Here is a 20,742-nt window from a genome sequence, read left to right as displayed (position 1 = left end):
TTTTAATACTTTGAGCACCACATATAAAGTCCACTGACTTGAAGCTCAGGTCGGGCTGATTGATACATAAAGTACTGATCCCGAAAACATTTTCTTGCAACTTTTCTCACTGCATGCACTTTATGTTTCTCTACTGTTGATATGTGCATGCAATTTGTTTATTCAGATAATTCGGTGAAGTAAAACATGCGACTATTTCAGTGCTCGCTCGTAGGCAGGCATCAAATAAAGAAGCGGAAAGCTGCACGCTCGTAACGCAAAAGCAGTCTTTTGTTTCAATTTGTACTGCTCAACATTTGGGCACATTGCTTTCAGCCAGTCTTTAGAACTGGAAATGAAAGAGCACATCAAATTTATGAGAATTTCAGAGAATTCCCACAATAAACATGTTTTTTATTCAGGATGCTTCATGTTTGGCAGATTTGTGAGTGAAGGAAATGCATTTAGACGCATGCAAATGATGTCTTGATCATAAATAAAGTCTCTTCCTGTGTGATACCACATTAGTTTCTTTTAGGTAAAAAAGTATTGGTATAGATATCGATATTGATGATTCTGGCTGTGGTATAACTTGGTATTGCAAGGTATTGTATGTTTTATTTGAACCAACCTGCACAGCTATTAGAGGAATTAAAACCATACTTAAACTGTAGTTTGTTGCATTTAAGGGTCTATATTTAGTGGATGTAAATGTGAAAATTATTCACAAAGTCTAAAATTTTGGTGTTAAAATTTTGTCCAGTTAGACTGAATTTATGTATTGAAGGCGAGTATTGGCTGATCATGTCACTGTGTCAATATATCTACAGAGACCCACTGTTCCCATAATATTTCATCCAACTTTATGGACTATAATAATATCATATGTTAGTGCCTCTCTGAAAGTTACTGTGCAGTTAATTTATGCGAATGCTTCTGTTAATGGCTGATTTTTAAACTACACAAACACCTTCCATTACTGTGTGTTCCCTCTAACTTTATGTTATCTGATCCAGTTTGTGATCAGTGTCATGACAACACGGACACACGTGAAGCCTGAGTATCCTGTGAAATACTGCCAACAGAAAGATTGCTTGTGATTTTATATCGTTTCCATTAAATCTTGTCTTTCAAAGGCCTTAATTAATAATACACTTGACATTTATGTTTTCCTGCAATAAGCTAAGCAAGAAACGATTTATGTCACCTAAAGCTTTTTAACAAATCAATGCAACTATTTGTAATTGCTTGTTTCACAAGATTAAAAGTGCTTAGACTTGATCTTTGTCTCCTGTTTAGTGGCCAACATGACCTGTGCCTCTGTCGTAAAAACACAAGTCCTGGTCATCAGCATTAGCTCCTGTCACCAAATCCATATCGCTATTATTTCTGGAATTTTAATGGTGTTACAATTTATAGCTTATCAAATGCAGTTACCTAAATTGCTGTTAGGGAAAGACAGTTTAACTGTCTCTTTTTAATTACGATATAATTTAATGTTGAGGCTGAGATGGGAGTCCTGCAGCAGATGACAAACACAGGTCTGTTCTGCAGGTAGAAATATCTGGTATATCCTACAGTGTGAGTTTGTATCAGTGAGAAACTTTTGACACATTAACAGCCAAACAAACAGGCTGCATTCGGTATTAAGAAGCTGCAGAAAGTGCATCTTTCATGTGCAAGTCAAACTTTAGATGTGGACTTAATTCTGCATTAAGAGTTGATACAATAAAAAAATGCAGCTCACTGTATGAAACAGATGCAATGAGAGACTTGAGGAAACGATCTGAACAACCAGCATTTTATTGCATGTTTAGAATGCTCACGTCAGTCATCGCCACTGACAACAAGAGAGTGGTCTGCATCAGACAGACAAGGAATGATGAGGAGGTTACAGACTGATGGAAATGATGAGCAATAATATTTCTCTATAAAAAAACAGGAAAAAAAGAAAGTACAGAGTACATCTTCAAAGAAAAAAAAGAAAGAAAGAGAAAGAAAGACAAGCTGCTGCAGGATGAGAGCACCGTGACAGCTCTTCGGCTGCCTCCCCCTACCCCTTCTTCTTTCCCTCCCTCCCCCCTCCATGTAGAAAAAAAAAACAAAGTGTGATGTGAGAGAGGGAGAAAGAGGAAAGAGGGGGACGGAATGACAGCGGGCTGGATGGTTAGTGATGGATGAAACAATGGCGTCTTAGCTCGGGTGCCAGTGTGTGTGTGTGTGTGTGATGTTGTGGGGGATCTGATGCCACACGGCCGCAGTTTGCAGGACGTTACACCTTCGACCTGCCTGCTGTGCTTGGTTTGACTCATTTACAATGACCCTTGAGATAAAAATATAAATATCTTGATGCCAAACAAAATGTTTGTGTTTTTACCTACGTGAAGTGGATGAGAAAGACACATCTCTGATGCGCGAGTGAAATGAATTTCTCAAACAAAAAAAAAGGAAAAAAAAAAAGACAGCATTTAACAATATTCTTTACATCTTGGCACTGCATATTTTTCTTCTTTTTCCTATTAATTTCATATAAAATATCATTAGATTGATACACCCTTATATTATTACTGACCACTTAAACCATACCCCCACCCCCACCACCCCAATCTCTGTGACCCTGGGATTAGTCATGCAAGATATTTCCATCTTGTAGAGGAAATATACCTGTCTGCCCTTTTCTCAGAGCAGTAATCTTTAACATACAGCCACAGAAGGCAGTGGTTGGACCATCAAAAGGAAGTATCAAAAACAGCTTAACACAAAGAGGGAAAAAAATCTGTACAAAATGCTTAGGTCAATGATAACAGAGAAAAGTCTGTTTTCTATATTACAGTTTAAAATCCAAAATCGGGGATAATCTCCCCCCCAGCCTGCCCCTGCCCAGCTCACCCAGATGTCTGTGAGGATGATGTGATTTTTTTTTTCTTTTTTTTTCTTTTTTTTTTTTTTTTAAAGCAAGGATTACTAAGTAAAATACATTTGCAGCACAGTTTGCTATTCCAATACATACAGCAGTTTTTCTCATAGCTATTTCATAGTTAATACAAAGCAGTGGCGATAAAGCAAACATCATAACACAAATGTATTTTTTGATCTTAAAAAAAAAAAAAAAAAAAAAACAAAAGAGAGAGAGAGAGAGGACAGGAAAAGACAAAGGCTATACTGACATGTATGTACAACCTAATATTGGAACGCCCTTAAAACAACCCATCAGAGAACAGACAGGATGAATGTGCCACACACAGCTGGGTGATATCTCCATGAACAAAAGGCCTGAGGTTTGGATTGGTTTTGGCAAAAAGGATGAAACCTTTAAGATAAACAAGCTCTAATTTTCTCATTTTTCTTTTTTTTTACTTTTTTCTCTCTACAGTATCAGACTACACATGCAAGACATACAACTAAGTGCAACTGAGTGAAATGTTTGTTTATTTCTCTTCTCATTTAATTGAATCATTCCCTATAGGTTTGAAATGAGGTATGCGTACTAACGGTTTTCTCATGCTGTTATCTTTAGTAATGTCAAGCTACACATGCTGAGAATGTTCTAATCTAACCAGCGCTTTTCCCTCCTTTTTGAATACCAAACAAACCAGCCAGATGACTGGGGGTTTGTGGATGAGCTCGGCTCTGTTCTCACGATCCTAGCCCCGGCTGTAACTGACCCATCCCACAGCTGCCTGGATATTAAATACATCTTCTGGAAACCACAGATTGCCCTTTTTCCTTTTTAGTTAATGAGCGGTGAACTTAAAAAAAAAAAAATAATAACAATAACAATAACAATAACTGCCATAAAGTACCTTGTACCCAGCTTATTAGTTGACAGGAGTGTTTTTTAATATAAAAAGTAATAAGTTGACAGAAACTAAACACAATCATAAAGTCTTGCCAATCTTAACAAAGACACTAAAACCCCTAACAAGTGGCATACAATCATTTCAAAGCATACAAAAGTTAAGGAATAAAAGAAGAGACACATTGAATCATTGTGTGGTCCAGTTGAAGTATAGAATCCATTTCACATTGTTCTCTGCAAAGCTTTTCCCATTTACCAGTATATTTTTCCTCATCAGCTTTCTCTACATACCCTTTATGTTGCACACAAATCTGTTCCTGACCAAAAAAGCTCCCTTTTCAACTCACTGGCCCAAAGAAAAAAAAAAAAAAGTTTCCCTAATTTGGTCATCATGTAGTCAGACTGTCAGCGCCTCCCATTCAGATTTGGTCACTGCAAAAAATTACTGCAGCTGTCCTGTTCAAGACACCCCCCCTTTGGTTTTTTTTTTTTTTAATTATAAAAATGAATGAAAACACCAGTTTGAGGAGCATTTCCCTCGATTCAGTCTGCCACCGGCCCGACCGCAGCTGCTGAGATCGTCCAATGGGAGAGAATGGAGGAGAGATATTTGGCCTTATCAGCTATTGCATGGAACACACAACATTGACTTTGTAGTTTATCTTTGGTAGTCACAGAACAAGATATTAAAACACATTAACAACTTAAAAAAAAGCCAAATAAAACATAAAATAATAATAATAATAATAATGATAATAAATAAAACAAATTAAAAGTGGTTGATTGCAGTCTTGAAATTCATGGTCTCTTTAAAATTTAGCTCTATCAAGGCTGGAATTTTTTTGTCGCTGCGTCACAAAACCACATGTGGATTTCACTCAGTTCAATGTTGTGGACTACAACTATTGGCTTTTTGGGTGACACTGAACAACGAGGCATCCACATCCCCTACATGGCATATACTGTACGTCTGGGCCCCTTTCTGATGGCTGTCAAATGCTGGAATGTGCAATGTTTAGGTCTTATTGCAAAGTCTTGGGATTTTGTTCCCTTGGAGGAAAGAAAATGAGCATTTCATCTGGTGTGCAATTATTAACACTCACTAAAAAACTTAAAACTGGTCATGCGTGTGATACAAATAAAACTACAGGGAATGCACGTTTATCTTTCAAGCTCTGAATGAAATTACAGCGTGGAAAGCAGACACGTTTGATTAACAATGACAGTTGTGTTCAGGAATCACAATTAGTTGGTCTAAATCATTATCTCGCCGGTGCACACCTGACATTTTCATTTTGCTTTAAAAAACCTGGAGCTTGTAAGTGATCAGAAATTCTGTTGCAGCTAAGCATGCTCTGCCGTGAGGGGCTGTTTTAAAGTATAATTTCATAAGGATAAACCATAACCTGCATGATTTCTCTGTCATTCATTCGCATCTTAAATTAAGCTTCATTGATGCGTGGAGAGAGCCTTCATTATGAGTAGTGCATTGCCAATGGACTTCATGAGGGAGGGGGTGAGGGGTGGGCTACACCTCAGAGTGGTGGTGACTTTTTTTTTTTCTTTTTTCTCTTCTTTTCTTATGCTGGGAAGATTGTGGAATAAATGACAGAAAAATACTGCTCGGTATCTGACATTCTGCTTCATGTGTGTGTGTTTAAAAGAACAACATGAAAGGAAATCATAAACATTCATCATCAAGTGCTGACCACACAGAATCTCCACAGCATGGGCATGAGGTCTGATCAGTTTAAAGAAATTAAAAAAAAAAGAAAAAAAAAGATGCAACATCAAGAACAGCATTGAATGATGGAAAAGACACATTATGTTGATATTTTAGAACCTCTCACCCCCCAAACAAAAAATACACCCAAATAAAAACATCCCTCCCACCCTAGATGGAATCAAACCAATCAGAAGTGTTGAAGGCAGTGACAATGAACAGAAGTCTGCACTCGTTCTCCCTTACACCCAGACACACACACCCACACACACACACACACACACACACACACACACACACACACACACACACACACACGCGCAAGCACGGTGTAAATTAAATGTCAGTCATTCTCTCTCTCTTCAGTTTGTGGTTAGATGTGTGTGTCTGTGACAGAGAGAGGGAGAGAAAAAGAAAGAGAGAGAGGGAGTGGGGGTGGGTGGGGGAGAGACACAACCCCTCCTGCAGTCCGCAGAGTGCAGTACGTCCTGGCTGCACGGCGAGGGTCTCCCAGAGTCTGACCGCGAGCACGTCGCCCCCGTACCAAACAAGTCCGTCCGACACATGAGTAGAAATGAAGTTTTCACTTTTTAAGCTTTACTTAAATCAAAAGTAGAAAGGAATCAGAAAAGAGGACCCTCACGTCGGGTGTATTTCTGTGTTGTTTGTGTGTGTTTTTGCTATGTATTGTAATGGCACTAAAAAGTTAACTTGGAGACATTTGAGAGCTGTCATCAGTGGCTGAGACTGCAGTTCAGTGTTTGTTATCTGCGGAGCGCTTCTCGTCTCCCAGATGACCCAGACTGCCTCTGCCTCTGAGGCTGGGGAGGGCTGGCGCTAACCCTTACAGCATGTCGTCGTGGCCCTGGTCGTCGTCGTAATCTCTGTGGTGATCGAAATCCGGACTGTGATTGGCGGTCGTTACCAGGGAGAGGGGCCCTTCATGGTCTTCGGGGTCCAGTGGTTCCTCCTTAACGCTGATGTGATGCCTGGAGGAGGAGAAGAGAGTGAAAATGTAGCTCCACTTCTGCCATCCTTAACTTTCTTACATCCTTTTTTTTTTTTTTTTTTTTATAACCTCTCACACAGGCAGCCACAAAGTGATACAGACCTGTGCTGATTCTGTTTATAGAGAAGGAAACAGGGGAACAAAAACAAATGTCTGGCTACAGTGAGACTGTGAGTGGGGGCCTCAGTGGTGCTGATGATAATTTCAGCTTTCTTTTGAGCTATTCCAATCCCGGCAAAGCTGCAGGCTTTTTATTTTCATGGCAACCGACAACAGGGTATTCACTTAGAATTGATAAATGAGGAAGATTAACAACGTGAGACGAGGAGAGGAGAGAATGGACTCTGCGGAGCGAGTGGGCTGCCGTTGTCAGCCTCCTGGTGGCGGAGGATCAGCGGCGCGCTGTGTGTTCCCCTTCCTGCTCGTTAACATGCACAACCTGCGAAGCGGGTCTCCAGAGGACGACCCCGAGCCGGCTTCTATCATTAATCAACTTCAAGCAAACACAGCGACCAGACACCGCCATACATGCTTTAAACTCCAGAATTAATGCATATTTTCAACCAAGTGTCAATAAGGGAAGAAAAGTGCTGGCAGGAAAGGCGCGCGAGGAGAGCAGCAGCGGCGCACTCGGCACAACACTGTGATAAGAAACAGAGCCCTTATGAGAATAATAACGCTGTCACTTGTAAACAAGGCAAAAAACATGAGCCCCCCCCCCCCAGCTTACAGCCTGGGCAAAAGAGCCACTAAAGAGATGAGATCTGCCAAATTTCTCATTACAGAAACAGAGCAGGAATGAAGCGCAGGGGGAGAGGAGGCCTGGCTGTGGCAGAGGAAAAAAAACAAAAAAACATTATGAGCAGCTGCAGGGGACTTGCTGCTCTAACCTGCGGTGCCAGGCTGCTGTAGTGGAGGTAGAGCGGTGTCAGGATGAGGCACCGGGCTCATTTACTACAACAACAAGGGACAACTGGCACATTCTTCATCACCAAAGCACACATTTGATTTATTCACACCAGGACGTCTTGTGTAATTTGCAACTATTGTGATGGAGACGCTTGTATGCTAATGAGCTGACATATTTTGGTGTAAATTATAAAAAGGGGAAAAAGTAAAGTCAGCTTTTCTATCATTTTCACATCAAAGTAACTCCACAAGTGCCGTAGCCTCAGGTCTGACTCTGTGGCTGCGGGGCAGACATGAAATTGTTATTATTATGCTATTGAACTGCATGCTGATTCTACACTTTGCTTATAATTAGACTTCTCTGGATACCTGACTCTCGTCTGGCTGTTTAACAGAAACAGACTCTGGTTTCTTCGCTGTGTTAAAAAGCTGTGTCTTGTCAAGCGGCAGCACATGTGGAAAACACATGTTGTCGCACAGTTAACTGTGGTGATGAACTTGTATTAGCTACAGTGTGAGCCAAAGTATCAAAGAGGAACAGGGGTGTTTTTGCATATGTTAGTTTAAGGCTCATTCCCTGAGTGTGAGGACACTTGCACTGATGGGGACACTGTATATAACCTTTAATGCTCAATCTGAAGGAATGAAACGGTGGGTATGTTTTGTTAATAAGAGAATAAAGTTCTTTAAAAGCAAAAGAAAACAGTTTTAACTCATTTTGTACTTGCATAAAGCTTATAGACATAATTATGGAGAAAGAGTTAGCGAGCTCTATCAGCCTAAAGATAGAAGCAGAGGGGCAGAGGGAGAAGCAGGCTGCCTTCAGGCCAGCACACCCATCCTGTCTCTGCCTTTCCTGTTCCACAGCCACGCTCAGAGCTATGTTCACAGTGATTAGGGATGGCACTTTCCTCCATTTGGCCAGGAGCTCATTACTGCACCTTTTTTTTTTTTTTTTTTTGTTTTCAGGCAGAATTTCCCCCAAGCTCAGACATTTCAGGAGGCCATCCCCGAGTCTACGCGCGCTGCACATCGGTGGTCTGCCCCCACATCTGGAAACGATGCAGAGTGCGCCGTATTATTTTAGGCTTCAAACAACTTAGCAGACACTCCTATACAACAAGTGAACGGGGAGCTGCGGTTTCCAGGCCGACCGCAACTTTCCTACATGAGAATCTTGGATGATGTCCTCCAGACTAATTATGCTTTTGTGTTGTTTTTCTTTCAGCGGCTCAGAGGCGTTTCTGAATGTGTTGCAGCTCATGTTGCACCGTGTCGGAGCCAGCAGCTCTGTCACTCTGCGTTTTGGCATTTTATAAATATTTTAACAAATTGGAATGCTGATTATGGCGAGACCGAGACAGACAGCAGGACACATAAAGGAGAGTTCATAAACTCGCTGTTAAAATAACAGAGGGGCTCCGGTCTTTTCTTCCCGAACGGTCTGATGATGGAAGCTTCGAAAAGGTGGAGTTTCCTTTTCTGCAGGGAGGCCAGCCGCAGCTCTGGCCATGACCCCACACACCACACCAATATCATCCCTCTTCATTTTATTTATTGTCCTCCCTGGCATTGTTTCTATTTCATCTGATGCCATGCATTAGGTAATTTTAGTGCGTTTTGGGTGGGCGCTGTCTACATCTATTTAGAGTGTTACTGTCTCAGTGGAGTTGAAACTCTTTCCTTTTATTCTCTTTTCTTACACAGACTGTGTTGGAGATAGAAAGCGTGTGTGCCACTCACATAGCTGGCAGGGGCGAGCGTCCTGGGCTGCTGTCACTGCCGTTGCTGTTTCCATGGTCCATTGCTCCATTCATCTCCTCACGGATGGCGTTAGCCAGGGAGTTGAGGGTGGGACTTCCAATGGAAGCAGTAGTGTATAGAGGTATGTTGTTTTCTGCCATTGAAGCCTGAAAAGCGAAGCCCAAAGCATTAAATGTGAAACGGAAGAGAGTTGTCAGCACTTTCTCAGTTGCCCATCACTCTTTTCATACCAGTACATCCCCTCAAAACAACGACTGGGTGACTGCGCTTATGAGACGGACAGAGACTTTTATTTTTTTCTCTTTGGAAGTTGGGAGTGAGGCAGCTACAGGATGAAGTCACATTTTATTTTTACCTGGAAGGCAGCAGAGAGGGTGGGACCATAGCCCAAGCTGGTCTGGATGTTCTTCACTAAGGCTGGACTTCTGCAAACAGAGAAATTGAATTACAACCACAGACTCGTGTCTCACCTAGCATGCATTCCTCGGCTACAGTATCTTATTTCATAAAAAGAAATCAATGCACTTTGTATAAGAACTAAATACATTTACTGGTGTAGTAATGTGGAGATTAAGGCAATAGTTCTGAGATGTTCAATCACTTGACAATACCACACAACTATCACCACTTTCATGGGAAGAAGGACTAAGCTGATGGAGGTAGATCTTGTGAAAGCATGATGGATGGCGAGCTAAACACAAAAAGCATGATGGCAACACTGGTGGGGAGCATGCAGGTGAGGTTGGGGGGGCCTCAGGGGGTTTTGCAGGGCAGGAGGAAGTGCTTACTGTACGAGCAGCTCATCAAAGTTCTCATCAGTGGCGTATTTCCGAGGGCGGCCTCGCTGTATGTGGCGGCCGCGCTTAAACTCGTCATCATCAACAGTCCAAAAGGACCCAAACTCATCCTCTACTCTCACAAAGCACTTATGCAGGGAAAGGTTGGTGCGAATGGCACCCTGGGAAAGCAAAGCAGCAGGAGGGGGGGGGGGGGGGGGGCAGATGCAGATGCAGTGATCGACAGGAGAGACAGAGGACGGACACACAGACAGACAGACGACAGACAGACAGACGAGGGGAGAGGGTGAGGATCAAAATGAAAATAAGCCACTGTGGGTTATGAAGCATCACCAAAAGGCTTCTGAAAGCATGAAGGGGAGGCACGCCAAAGCAAGCGGGGACTTTGGACGTTATGGCAGACAGACAATGAGATGGAGCAGCAGCAGCAGCAGCAGCAGCCTCTTCCCATCAGTCAACGGTGAGACAGACGCTAGTCGAAGCTCAAAAGGCCGAACCTACCCACTGATCTTTTGAGGCCGTCTCTTTTGGAACTCTATTTCGTCGACTGTCCACACAGCCCCTTTTACGTTTTCTACTCGCACAAAACACTTGTGAAGACTAAGATTATGCCGGACTGCATTCTGCAGTTGGTGCAAAGACAAAGAGAGAAGAAAAAGGTTGCTATCAGTACAGTAAACATGTCTACATGGGAAGAATTTCATTTCAAAGAAGAAATATTTTGACAGGCACTGGAAGAAACCTGAATGAAAACAATAAATAAACCAGAATGTTATTGGCAGTAAATGGTCCTTGAGTTTCAAATGACTTAAACAACACGTAAATATTTACTGGTCTCCATGACAATGGAGTTAAGTGACATACTTTTTTCTTATCATTCAGACAGTCTGAACAGTGTGAGATGCTATAAACTTTACATTTTATTCCTTGATTCCTTTTTTTTTAAGTCCACTCCAGATCATTTAGGTATGAAAGTAGACCTGCATACATCTTCCCCATTTTATTCCAAGAGCTATACTGAGCGCATGTGTATACAGTAAGTGTGTGTGTGTGTGTGTGTGTGTGTGTGTGTGTGTGTGTGTGTATGTATGTGTATGTGTGAGTGGAAAGGGAGTTGTGGAATCCAGTGTTTATAACACCAATGTGCCCCTATGGAAGGGCTGTCAGTAAGTGTGGGAGCTCATGGAGAATGGGGGTGGTGCAGGGTGTGGGTGTGTGTGTGTGTGTGTGTGTGTGTGTGTGTGTGGGTTTCATCTCACAGATCAGCTAAGGTTTAGAAGGGGCTTTCATCACTGTCTTTCCCATTAAAATCTCACTTTCTCTGACTCCAGTCATTTCGTTTTTAAGGCTAATGTTTTGTTTTCATTTTGTGCATGCATGCGTGTTTGTGTGTGTGTGTGTGTGTTTGTGGCCTGGTAGAAAACAGAGTGTTCCCTTCTGAAGTGAGTGTGAGGGACTCAGCCAGGAGTCACTGGCAGAGCACTGCTATGTTAAACTAATGCCACCCACCCTTTCTATTTCGTTCTCTTCTTTACAAGAATGCACATATGCTTGGTTTCTCTGTGTGGTTCGTGTGTTTGTTTAAAGGGTGGTTCATTTGGACAGAATAAGTGGGGGATTGTTATGTATTTGTGTAAAGGTTCATTTCTGAAGGTATTATGCCTGGCTATCATTTAATTCTGCCTAACATCAACACAATGTCTCCTTCTTCTCTGGTGCTGGTCTGAAAGAGTCAGGAGGAACAGCAGAATTACCTTCCACGTTGCTGCGTTGCGCCTAAAATATGCAAACATTCGTGTGAACCAGTTGTAGATTTCGTTTAGTGTTAGCTGCTTTTCTGGAGATTCGAGGATCGCCTGGATGAGGAACAGTGACAGAAACAAACATTTACAATTTTGCTTCCTTCACAAAATGATCAATAATTCACCAGAGGCATGCGGGTTTGTGTGTTCTCTTGAGGAAAACACAGACAACAGCTAAGAAACTGTCTATGTAAAAAGTGCACTGTGTTTATAGAAGTCTTCTGCACTTTCTATTCAAAAAACGGCAGATTTGAATATATTTCCTTTTGTGGGTGTAAATGAAGGGCAAGCGAAAACATTTCTCAGGCAGATTACAGGGCAGCAATTATGGCCGGCTCAGATTAATTCCTGAGATCCCAGATTACTACGGCCGAGCGATAATTGACTGGCCATCTTAAAACAGGTTCATCCCTACTGTTGTGTGAAATGAATTTGGTAATAATCACAGCCACTGAAATGCTTAATCAAATGCAATTGTCATATGTGGCTGTTTTTTGAATCCCGTACGCATTCTTGCACTCATTTGAAGACGGTTAATCTGCCCCTCAGTTTAAATTGTGTTCAAAAATTTTAACAAGAAGCGAAGAGAGAGAGAGAGAGAGAGAGAGAGAGAGAGGGAGAGAGAGAGAGAGAGAGAGAGAGAAAACGGACAAAAAGTAGTTTGTGACCTTCTGAAAAGCAGAATGTGCAGCAGCTGTATCTCTGCCGGCTACTTTCGAAATCAAATAGATTAAAAGTTCAAGCAGAGTCCTTACCTGTCTTATTAGTGAGGCGTACGTGAATGGCGGTCTAACATCTGCATTCATGTAAAACTCTTTGTTCTGACTGATATCTGCACACAGGAAACAAACACACACTGTGTCAACATGGAATAAAATGATCAGGTGTCAACACCAATGTCCAATTAGCATGATTACGTGGCTGTGTGTGTATATACAGATGCAGCATGTGTGGTTATGTGGTTATTAAGCAGGACAGATGAGTGTGACTGTGTGTGTGCATCCTGCAGTACCTGGAGAGATGGGCATGTTGTACTTTTCAGAGTAGCGCCGTCGCATGGGGCCCACGCTGTGGAGGCTGTTGGCTGTGATGACGGAGTGGGTCTGGGATAGCGGTGTGAGGGGTGCTGTCGGTGTGGTGGGGGTCTGGGGCAGGCTCAGAGGAGGAGAGGCCTCTGGGGCCGACTTAGACAATGTGACGTTGGACACCAAGTTGAGCTGAGGAGAGGAAGTCAGACCAGGGCCGAACAAACAGAGACACACAGACAGACAGGAGCTCAGTTAGTCCGCTAATTACCCCTGTGTCTCAGACACCTCATTGACTATGCATATCTCTTCTCTAATTGCAGGCGGGACCTGAGATGATCCATGAACGTTTGCTAAATGTTTGGAAAACAACCCTGGAGCCCCACTCTCCACCTCCTCCATTCTTCACACTCCTCCCTCCCTCCCTCCCTCCCTCTTGCTGCCGTGTCAGGCCCGTTCCCAGCTTTCTGTTTCGCCGCCTTTGTTTAATCTTTTGTCCCGTTTGGACAACACCCCCCCCACCTTATCATCCCCCCACTGTGGCTCTGCAGCGTGGTAACCGGTGAGGGTTGAGTAGTGAAGGGAAGATGGGCGGCCCGAACAGCTCTGAAAAATGACAGTGTGATTCTCACCAACCGCTGAGCAGCCCTGCTAATAAGGCAGCCAGAGGAAGAAGCCAATCTGGGCTAATTACAAGCTGAAATTTTATAATGAGGACTCTAATTAGGAGCTGCTTACAGAGGTGATCTGATGATTAACTACTGTATATGACTGACCTCCATCATCAGGGCCATGATGGCCGCAGTAAAGATGGCATTTTCATGGACAGCGGTGTGCAGAGAATATTTGGTTTCACCACTGAGGCCTGTGTGTGTGGATGGGATGGGTGGGCTGAGGAGAAGGAGGGATTTAAGTAATAATGGCTACAAGGTAAACTAATTATGGCAAGTGCTCCAAAGGTATAGCATGGCTTCCAGCAGCTGTGGCGGCTCCGAGCCAAGTGCCAAGCCTCCATACTGAAGCAGCAGTCAAGTGGAAAATTCTAGCCTGACCCCCTGCTCCAGCTATTAATTGGCAGGAAAACTAATGACACATATACATATTCCCACAAAATTGTTCTAATTGCTAATTTGCCGAAGGAGGCCAGTTTCCAAATTAAACATGACTTCAGACTGTGAGAAAAAGAAATGGGAAAAAAAAAAAAAAAAAAAAAAAAGAGAGAGAGAAATAAAGAGCTGGAGAAGGGGAGGACGCGTCTCATCACTGACATCAGTTGTTGGTTACGAGGGATCAGATGTCTAATTTCTGCTGATAATGGCGGGAAGGTGATGGTGGTTTTTAACATCTGACTCTACACAAAAATGCAGGACTACCAAATTACCACTCATCACCAACAGGTATAATAAAGACATCTAAGATTGACACGTCCATTATTTTATTTTATTTTATTTTACACATATTCTTATTGTATTAAAAAAAAGAGACATTCATCGATTATTAAGCTGTAAACCGCTCCGCTTTGTGTTTTCTGACTCTCCCATTTTAACAGACATGTGTCCAAGTCCTCACAATGTCTATTTATGTCTTGGAGGCTGAACTCTGCCTTTTTGGCCAAGTCTGCCCAAATAATTTGGATTATTGCTGGGATGCACAAGTGCACACTACATCCTCACCAACAGTAGCAGCAGAAGATGTGTTATTCTAAATCATGAACAAAATAAATCACACTTGGGTTTGCGTGTTTCTGACACAATGCTATCAATAGAATGGGGCTGTGGTGTTGACTTCTCTTCCTGTGGATTAGCAGGCTTTGTTTCATGTTTCATCCATATTCCCTGGCCATAAACACAGAGAGGCTTCAACAATAGGCCAGACAGGCTGGTAATAGCCTTGCCTTTGTTTGCCTCACCATTTGGGCTCACTCCAGTGCCTAGACAAAATGAGACTTCAGACTGAAATTAATTAAATGGTAATTGGTGATCTAATTATACTGGCTTTGACTCGGCAAGCTGCTAAAGAAAATAAACAAAAAGTCCCTCCTTAATTATGTATGGCGTAAAAGGTCAGATTTCTGACAAGAATGCTTAGTGACACCGAGTGCAGACACCCACCCACACACACAGAGGCAAACACAAACACACACACAGGCGCAACCACACACACAGAAACACGCACTGCTAATGTGGCACATTTTGTTTTGATCCCCCCCCCCGCCACCGCCCCCATCCACCTCAGAATAATAAAATGAATCCTATTCATTTGACGTTGTGCATGCACAGTATCAGTTTGTTTGTCTTTAATTATAACTAAATGTAAACCAGCAAACTCATCTGAGCTGCTCTGCTATGACAGCTGGCTACTTAAACATGCCTTTATTATATGCAACAGCACAGAACAGCACAAAAACAGAACTAGTAATTACTGCAAGAACACAATTGTTACTTCAGAGTGTCTCTATCTGCAGTCAGCTCTGAGAATACTTTCATCCAGCATCTTCTCTGAGGAGGGTTTTTTATTTTATTTTGGTGGCCACCTCTGATGCTGCAATCTTACTAAAGCCTGAGTGGGGCCACTGGCCCTGACCTGTGTAAGGCCACCACTCACCCAGCCGAAGCCAGACATATTTATCATAGCATTTCATAGCAGCTCCCAGCAGGAAAAGCGGTGCTGGAGAATGGGAGTCTATTTATTTGAATAAAAATCCCAGCTCGCCCCCTTGAGAGTGTTAACGCTGAGCTCTGACACAGCTATTCTCTCAGGCCCCGGGGAGAGAGGAGAGGTAGCGAACTCAAGATGCTATCTGCCGCCCCTACCACTTTTCATATACAAATGTCCCTGTGTCAGAGCCCTCGTTTTGCACTCTAATCTACACAATCAGTGTGTGTGACACAGGCGCAGCTTTAACAGACAGCCTATTGTCGTTCAACATCTCCAGGCGCTTTATGTTGACTGGCTGCGCTGTGTGGAGCGCACATGCAGCCTCCGCACGTCAATAGCCACCTCTCTGAGTGTAAATAAATGATCCAAGCTGCACAGAGTTTTCAGAGACAGGACGCCTGCATATATATTGTGCGTCCGTGTGTGTGATTTCAGATTCACACCCTGCAGTGAAATGATCTTTACACATTTGGCTCTCTGAATGAACTGTCATACAGATTGAATTATGGTCGTGAGGCCCCTTCTTAAACAAGACAAAATAGCGCAGACACTTAAATGCCATATGTTAAGCCCCTGCCCCTATAGGAAAGGGATTAAGCAGTGGGCTTTAAAGCATGGCATATATTAAGAGTGATAAGCATGATGTTTGGAATGTGTCACAAAGATAATAAATTGATTTGCTGTTACATTTATTAAGGATTTCAGTTGCTAACCTCCAGCAGATTTTGACGAATCACCAGTAAACCACATATACTCCAAGCATTTACGTTTCTTTTCACATCCTGCAAGATTTTAATTTCTGCAAAATTACCTTTGTTCACAGTCCAGTAACAACAGTAACAGTGCAATCTGACTTCTATGCCAAACTCAATTTAAATAACATTCAAGTTAAAATTGAAAAACTAAAGTGAAAAACGCTGTCGAGATTTTTCTATTCACTTTGACCCCAAGATTCCATTCTGATCTGATTTGACCAATTACAAAGGTCAAATCGCGGAGGGTAATCCATGATAACTTTTTCAAATGAGGGGTTGAAATGTCTCCAGGGACAAGCGTCTGTGTTCAAACAAAATCAATATCAAAAATCAAAATCAGCGGGTGCTACTACCACCTATACTAACCTCAGTGACCAACATCACTAGACAATATCTTATATCTACGTATCAATTTATCAATAATATCTTATGTTCAGCCCCTGTTTGAAATATTATAATTTTAATGGATATATTCGGTTGTAGCATTGTTCCATTTTAGCGATATTTTTTCTTATTTTTTGATTATTCAACATACGTATTGTTTGTTTGGCATTTAATAAATGTTTCTTTTTATATTTTATGTTAACTGGCAGGAAAGTATTTTTTCCCTTTGCTTTTAAAAGCACTAAAAATCATGTTGCATCTATTTATAAAATATAATCTGTTATCTTTTATTACTATTTCTATTTTCCGGTGCGTTCTCATCTTTTCTCTCTGTCCAAACAGGCGCTGCCTCTCTGAAGCTGCTACAGAGCAGTGCATCCAGTTCATCACAGACACTAAATTGAATCTCGGATGTCAGCAGATGTGGTCCAAACAATATTTACTGCCTCACTCAAGAGAACAGCTGTTTTTATTTAGCGGATAAATAAGAAGATGGAGGAAGGGATTAATGAATACATGTGTGCCAATTAAGACAAACAAAAGGATGGGGGAGGGACAAGAGAGAGATGTATGACAGGGTTGCTGCTCACCGGCTGTGGGGTGGCTTTGGGCTCCGTGGACTTGACATGAAGGTGCGTCATCATAGCTTGCAGACGCTCTTTGTCTTTCGCTAGCTGTAATGAGGTAAAAAGGAGCATGTTACATTTTTAATGAGCAAAATCTTTATCTGTGTTTTTATTAATTCCATACATCCCTCTGCAGTGATGTCATCTCTCACGACGAGCGTGTTCGAACAAATCGTCCGTCTAATTATTTGTTTTTAAAATGCTTCTGTTAACACCTCTGCACTTCAAGAGAATCTAACTACTGTCTCCAATTCAAGGTTAAAGTCTACTGTGTCTCATTGCCAATAACAAGCCCAGGCCCTCTCTACCTGTCTGAAACTCAGCGCTGTGTTAGCTGCCAGCTTGAATTATGGTGATAGGCTGCATGCAGAGGAAGTCTGTCTCTGATAAACCTTCACTCTATCCCTGTGGATAATACACCAGCAGAGCGGAAATAACAGGACGTTGGTCTGGTGTAATGTTTGAGAAACTGAACTCTCATTGTTTAAGGTTAACCTTCTGTAAACCACAACTGTTTTACAGTCATTATTAGTCATTTTTGGGTATTATGTGGCTAAACACAAGTGAATATTGCATGAAATCTGGAAGAGATTACACACAGCCCTCGCTGTATTTACTTTGCAACTGTAGCCGCCACTAATTAATAAAAATACAGTTTAATGAAATGGTTGGATTTACTTTTCCCTGTAATACCAATAAATAAGTGCAGTCTTACATTAGCATAGTGGTCATATTCACCATTACAGAGACACACATATGACTCAGTGGCCATTATAAAGCCTCTCTAATGGAATGACGGTGAACCTTTTTCCCATAAGTGCATTTTTAATGTACACACACATTTCTCACAGAAAAAGACCATTCAAGACCAATTGTAAGGGACAAAGTAATAAAACCATTGATTACTGCATCAACAGTTTTGTGTCGTGGGCTACAATAACCTTTCTGTTCCTTTAACTCACTCAACACTGAGCATTTCTCCACACTACTGCTGCACACACAGTCATTTCATTTCACCGGGTGTTTTATTGTTGGTGCCAAACAGTTAAAAGTCATAAATAACTTTAAACCCCAGTAAAATTCAAAATGTAATTATCTTCCCTACTTAGCCCCGGGTCCTTCATATATCTTTTCCGGGCTGCATACATAACACATTTTTAATGACTGGTTAACTTGCAAACTTACAAAATTATTTCATTCTTCTGCCCCCCCCCCCCTCCCCCCTCCATGTGTGACCCCATGGATGATATCAAGCGGACGAGGGAGGGGTTCGAGCAGACACTGAGGAAGTGTCAGGAAAAGACGACACATAAATATTTGGGCCAAAACAAACCCGGAGACAATACCTGCAGCTCCAGCTGTTGTACGACCTGCATTTGCACCCGACACTGGGCCGTGCTCCTGTCATCCAGGGCGTGCTCATTGTTAAGATGCCTGCGAAACAAAAAACAGAGAACACACAAAAAACTGATGTCAGTTTCACGTCGACCGTCTGTAGCCTTTCAGATGTGAGAAACGAAAAGTCCTGTGATGTCTGGCTCAATGACGCAACCTGGTAATTGAGGCACAATGCACAGAGAATATGTGGTAACGTTTAGGTAAATATTATGCAGAGCTTCAACATAAAACAAACAGCGGGTTGCAAAAGATTACACACACGATGGCTGCAGGACCAGAAGAAACACTTCTTTTTACGTACGAGAATGACACTCAATATTTCATGGCAGTCATGTCTGCTTCTACTACAGCTCACAGATAAGAAGAATCATTCAAGAATTTCAGGTTGGAGTCCTTTGCTAAATTATGCAGCAGCTCCCTGATGTCATTTTCTTCAGGTTGAATTTGTCCTTTCGGGTCGTGTTTTTTTCTGTTAATTTTGTCGTTCAAATTAAAGTCATGAAGCCAAATGCAGAGGACAACAGGACGAGGAGATGGGATCTGTCACAAACTTGAATTATGGATATAATTATGCGTGATTATTTTATACTGGGAAGATGTTCTCTTTTCCTGTACATTTATAACTAATCTAAATAAGTAGCTTGCCGGGCAGCAGGCAGGTTTTTTTTTTTTTTTTTTTTTTCCTGTGATTTATATAAAATGGTGGAGATAAGGTTCACAAGTGAAGGAAATATGATTGGAGGAATTTTATCAGCCGCCGCATGAATTACTGTTTGAAAATGCTTATGCAGGGGCATTTCATTAATCATTTAATCATAATCCGAGCAGGATGTTTGAACTGATTTCACAAATACCCTTTCATTTCACTACTTCATTATGCTCGCTAATGGATCCAATATATTATATATATCATAAATTATATCACATCTTCGGTGACCATGTAGGTCACTGTCACCAGGCTGGCGCCGGCAGACGGCAGAGAGGTGTGTAACGCGTCTGCCTTTTCAAATGCACTTTTTCTGTCATTTACTGCAAATCAAAAATAGCCAGAGTCAACCTGTGAAGGCGCAGTGGCAGCGCTGGCGTTATGATGGCCCAATAAATTTGACGCCACTGCTTTATGTACAGACAACACATTTGTGCATTAAACACCGCACATACACTCAGAAAACAGACACATGTGGGGGGGTGGGGGGGTGGAAGGAAAATTGATAGTTCTCTGCTTGAAATGGTGAAGGTTTGTCTTCAGCTGCGGCGTTTTCAACCTTGGAGGTGAACGATTTAAATCTTTACGGGGAACGTGGTCTCTTCCCACCTGCGGGTCCTCCTTTTGTGTTTTGATAATACATTTCTCCAAAATGACCGTGATATACATTCAGCCCTTAGATGTTAATTATTGTGGCGAAAAAGAAATTAAAAAGGCATATTTAAAGAAAGCGTGGGCAATAACCTCCCTCTGCTGAAATCAATTCAGACTTCTCTAGGCTTTCCATTTGCTTGAGTCAAATAAATGCCCATTTAATTAAGTAGCTCGGAAAATGAAACTGGTAAACATTTCAGGACATCTTACTAAATTTGAAAGAAGAAAATAATAGGTAAAGACGTTTCAGCTTCAATTTAACTGGCACAGACTGAATTTTCAATAAAGGGTGGTCTACGTGAGCAGCTTTGGAATTTCTCTGTTCATAGGAGACATGTGCCCTGCTTCTTTTCATCCTTTGTTACATTCCACTTTATTTCTTCTAATGACATGGAGAGTCACAGTGCATAATTAATAGGAAATGAAATATTCAAATGGCCCTAATGCAGCCTTGAGAGGAGTGTCTGGACACGGGAGCAGGGGATACGGGGAATTGACATCGAGAGAGACTATGAACGTTGGCATGTGTCACTTTCTGGACTTCAAATGAAGCCACTTTTAAAAGCTCTCTGGCAGGATGATCGTCCGTAATGTAAATTGCCACAATAAAACAAGTTAAACAGACATTCCTGTAACAGTCGGCTTTTTACATATCAGTTAGTTTGCCAGCCGTCTTTCTCTTTTTTTTCCTTTCTTTACAATTTCTAATTATATAGACTGAACCCAGAGCTTAAGGATGTCTCTGAGGAAGGTT

General features: G+C 41.9%; 1 protein-coding gene across 10 annotated transcripts in view; it reads right to left on the bottom strand.

Annotated features, from left to right (window-relative positions):
* Positions 1 to 1,766: 1,766 nt before the first annotated feature.
* The window catches only part of foxp1b (forkhead box P1b), a 150,676-nt gene continuing 131,700 nt past the window's right edge, over positions 1,767 to 20,742 (bottom strand). For all 10 annotated transcript variants that reach the window (XM_056391909.1, XM_056391900.1, XM_056391941.1 and 7 more), the window contains 9 exons: positions 18,577 to 18,664; positions 17,195 to 17,278; positions 12,795 to 12,999; positions 12,538 to 12,614; positions 11,735 to 11,836; positions 10,482 to 10,603; positions 9,539 to 9,608; positions 9,163 to 9,329; positions 1,767 to 6,490 (listed from right to left, as the gene is read on the bottom strand). In XM_056391909.1, coding sequence (XP_056247884.1) covers positions 6,346 to 6,490; positions 9,163 to 9,329; positions 9,539 to 9,608; positions 10,482 to 10,603; positions 11,735 to 11,836; positions 12,538 to 12,614; positions 12,795 to 12,999; positions 17,195 to 17,278; positions 18,577 to 18,664 — 1,060 coding nt within the window. In that variant the 3' untranslated portion in view covers positions 1,767 to 6,345. The remainder of the gene's footprint in view (positions 6,491 to 9,162; positions 9,330 to 9,538; positions 9,609 to 10,481; positions 10,604 to 11,734; positions 11,837 to 12,537; positions 12,615 to 12,794; positions 13,000 to 17,194; positions 17,279 to 18,576; positions 18,665 to 20,742) is intronic.

Source organism: Seriola aureovittata, chromosome 2 (genome assembly GCF_021018895.1).
Source record: "Seriola aureovittata isolate HTS-2021-v1 ecotype China chromosome 2, ASM2101889v1, whole genome shotgun sequence".
NCBI classification, from domain to species: domain Eukaryota; kingdom Metazoa; phylum Chordata; class Actinopteri; order Carangiformes; family Carangidae; genus Seriola; species Seriola aureovittata.
The sequence above is the reverse complement of the archived record's forward strand: the minus strand, read 5'-3'. Positions and strand labels throughout refer to the sequence as shown.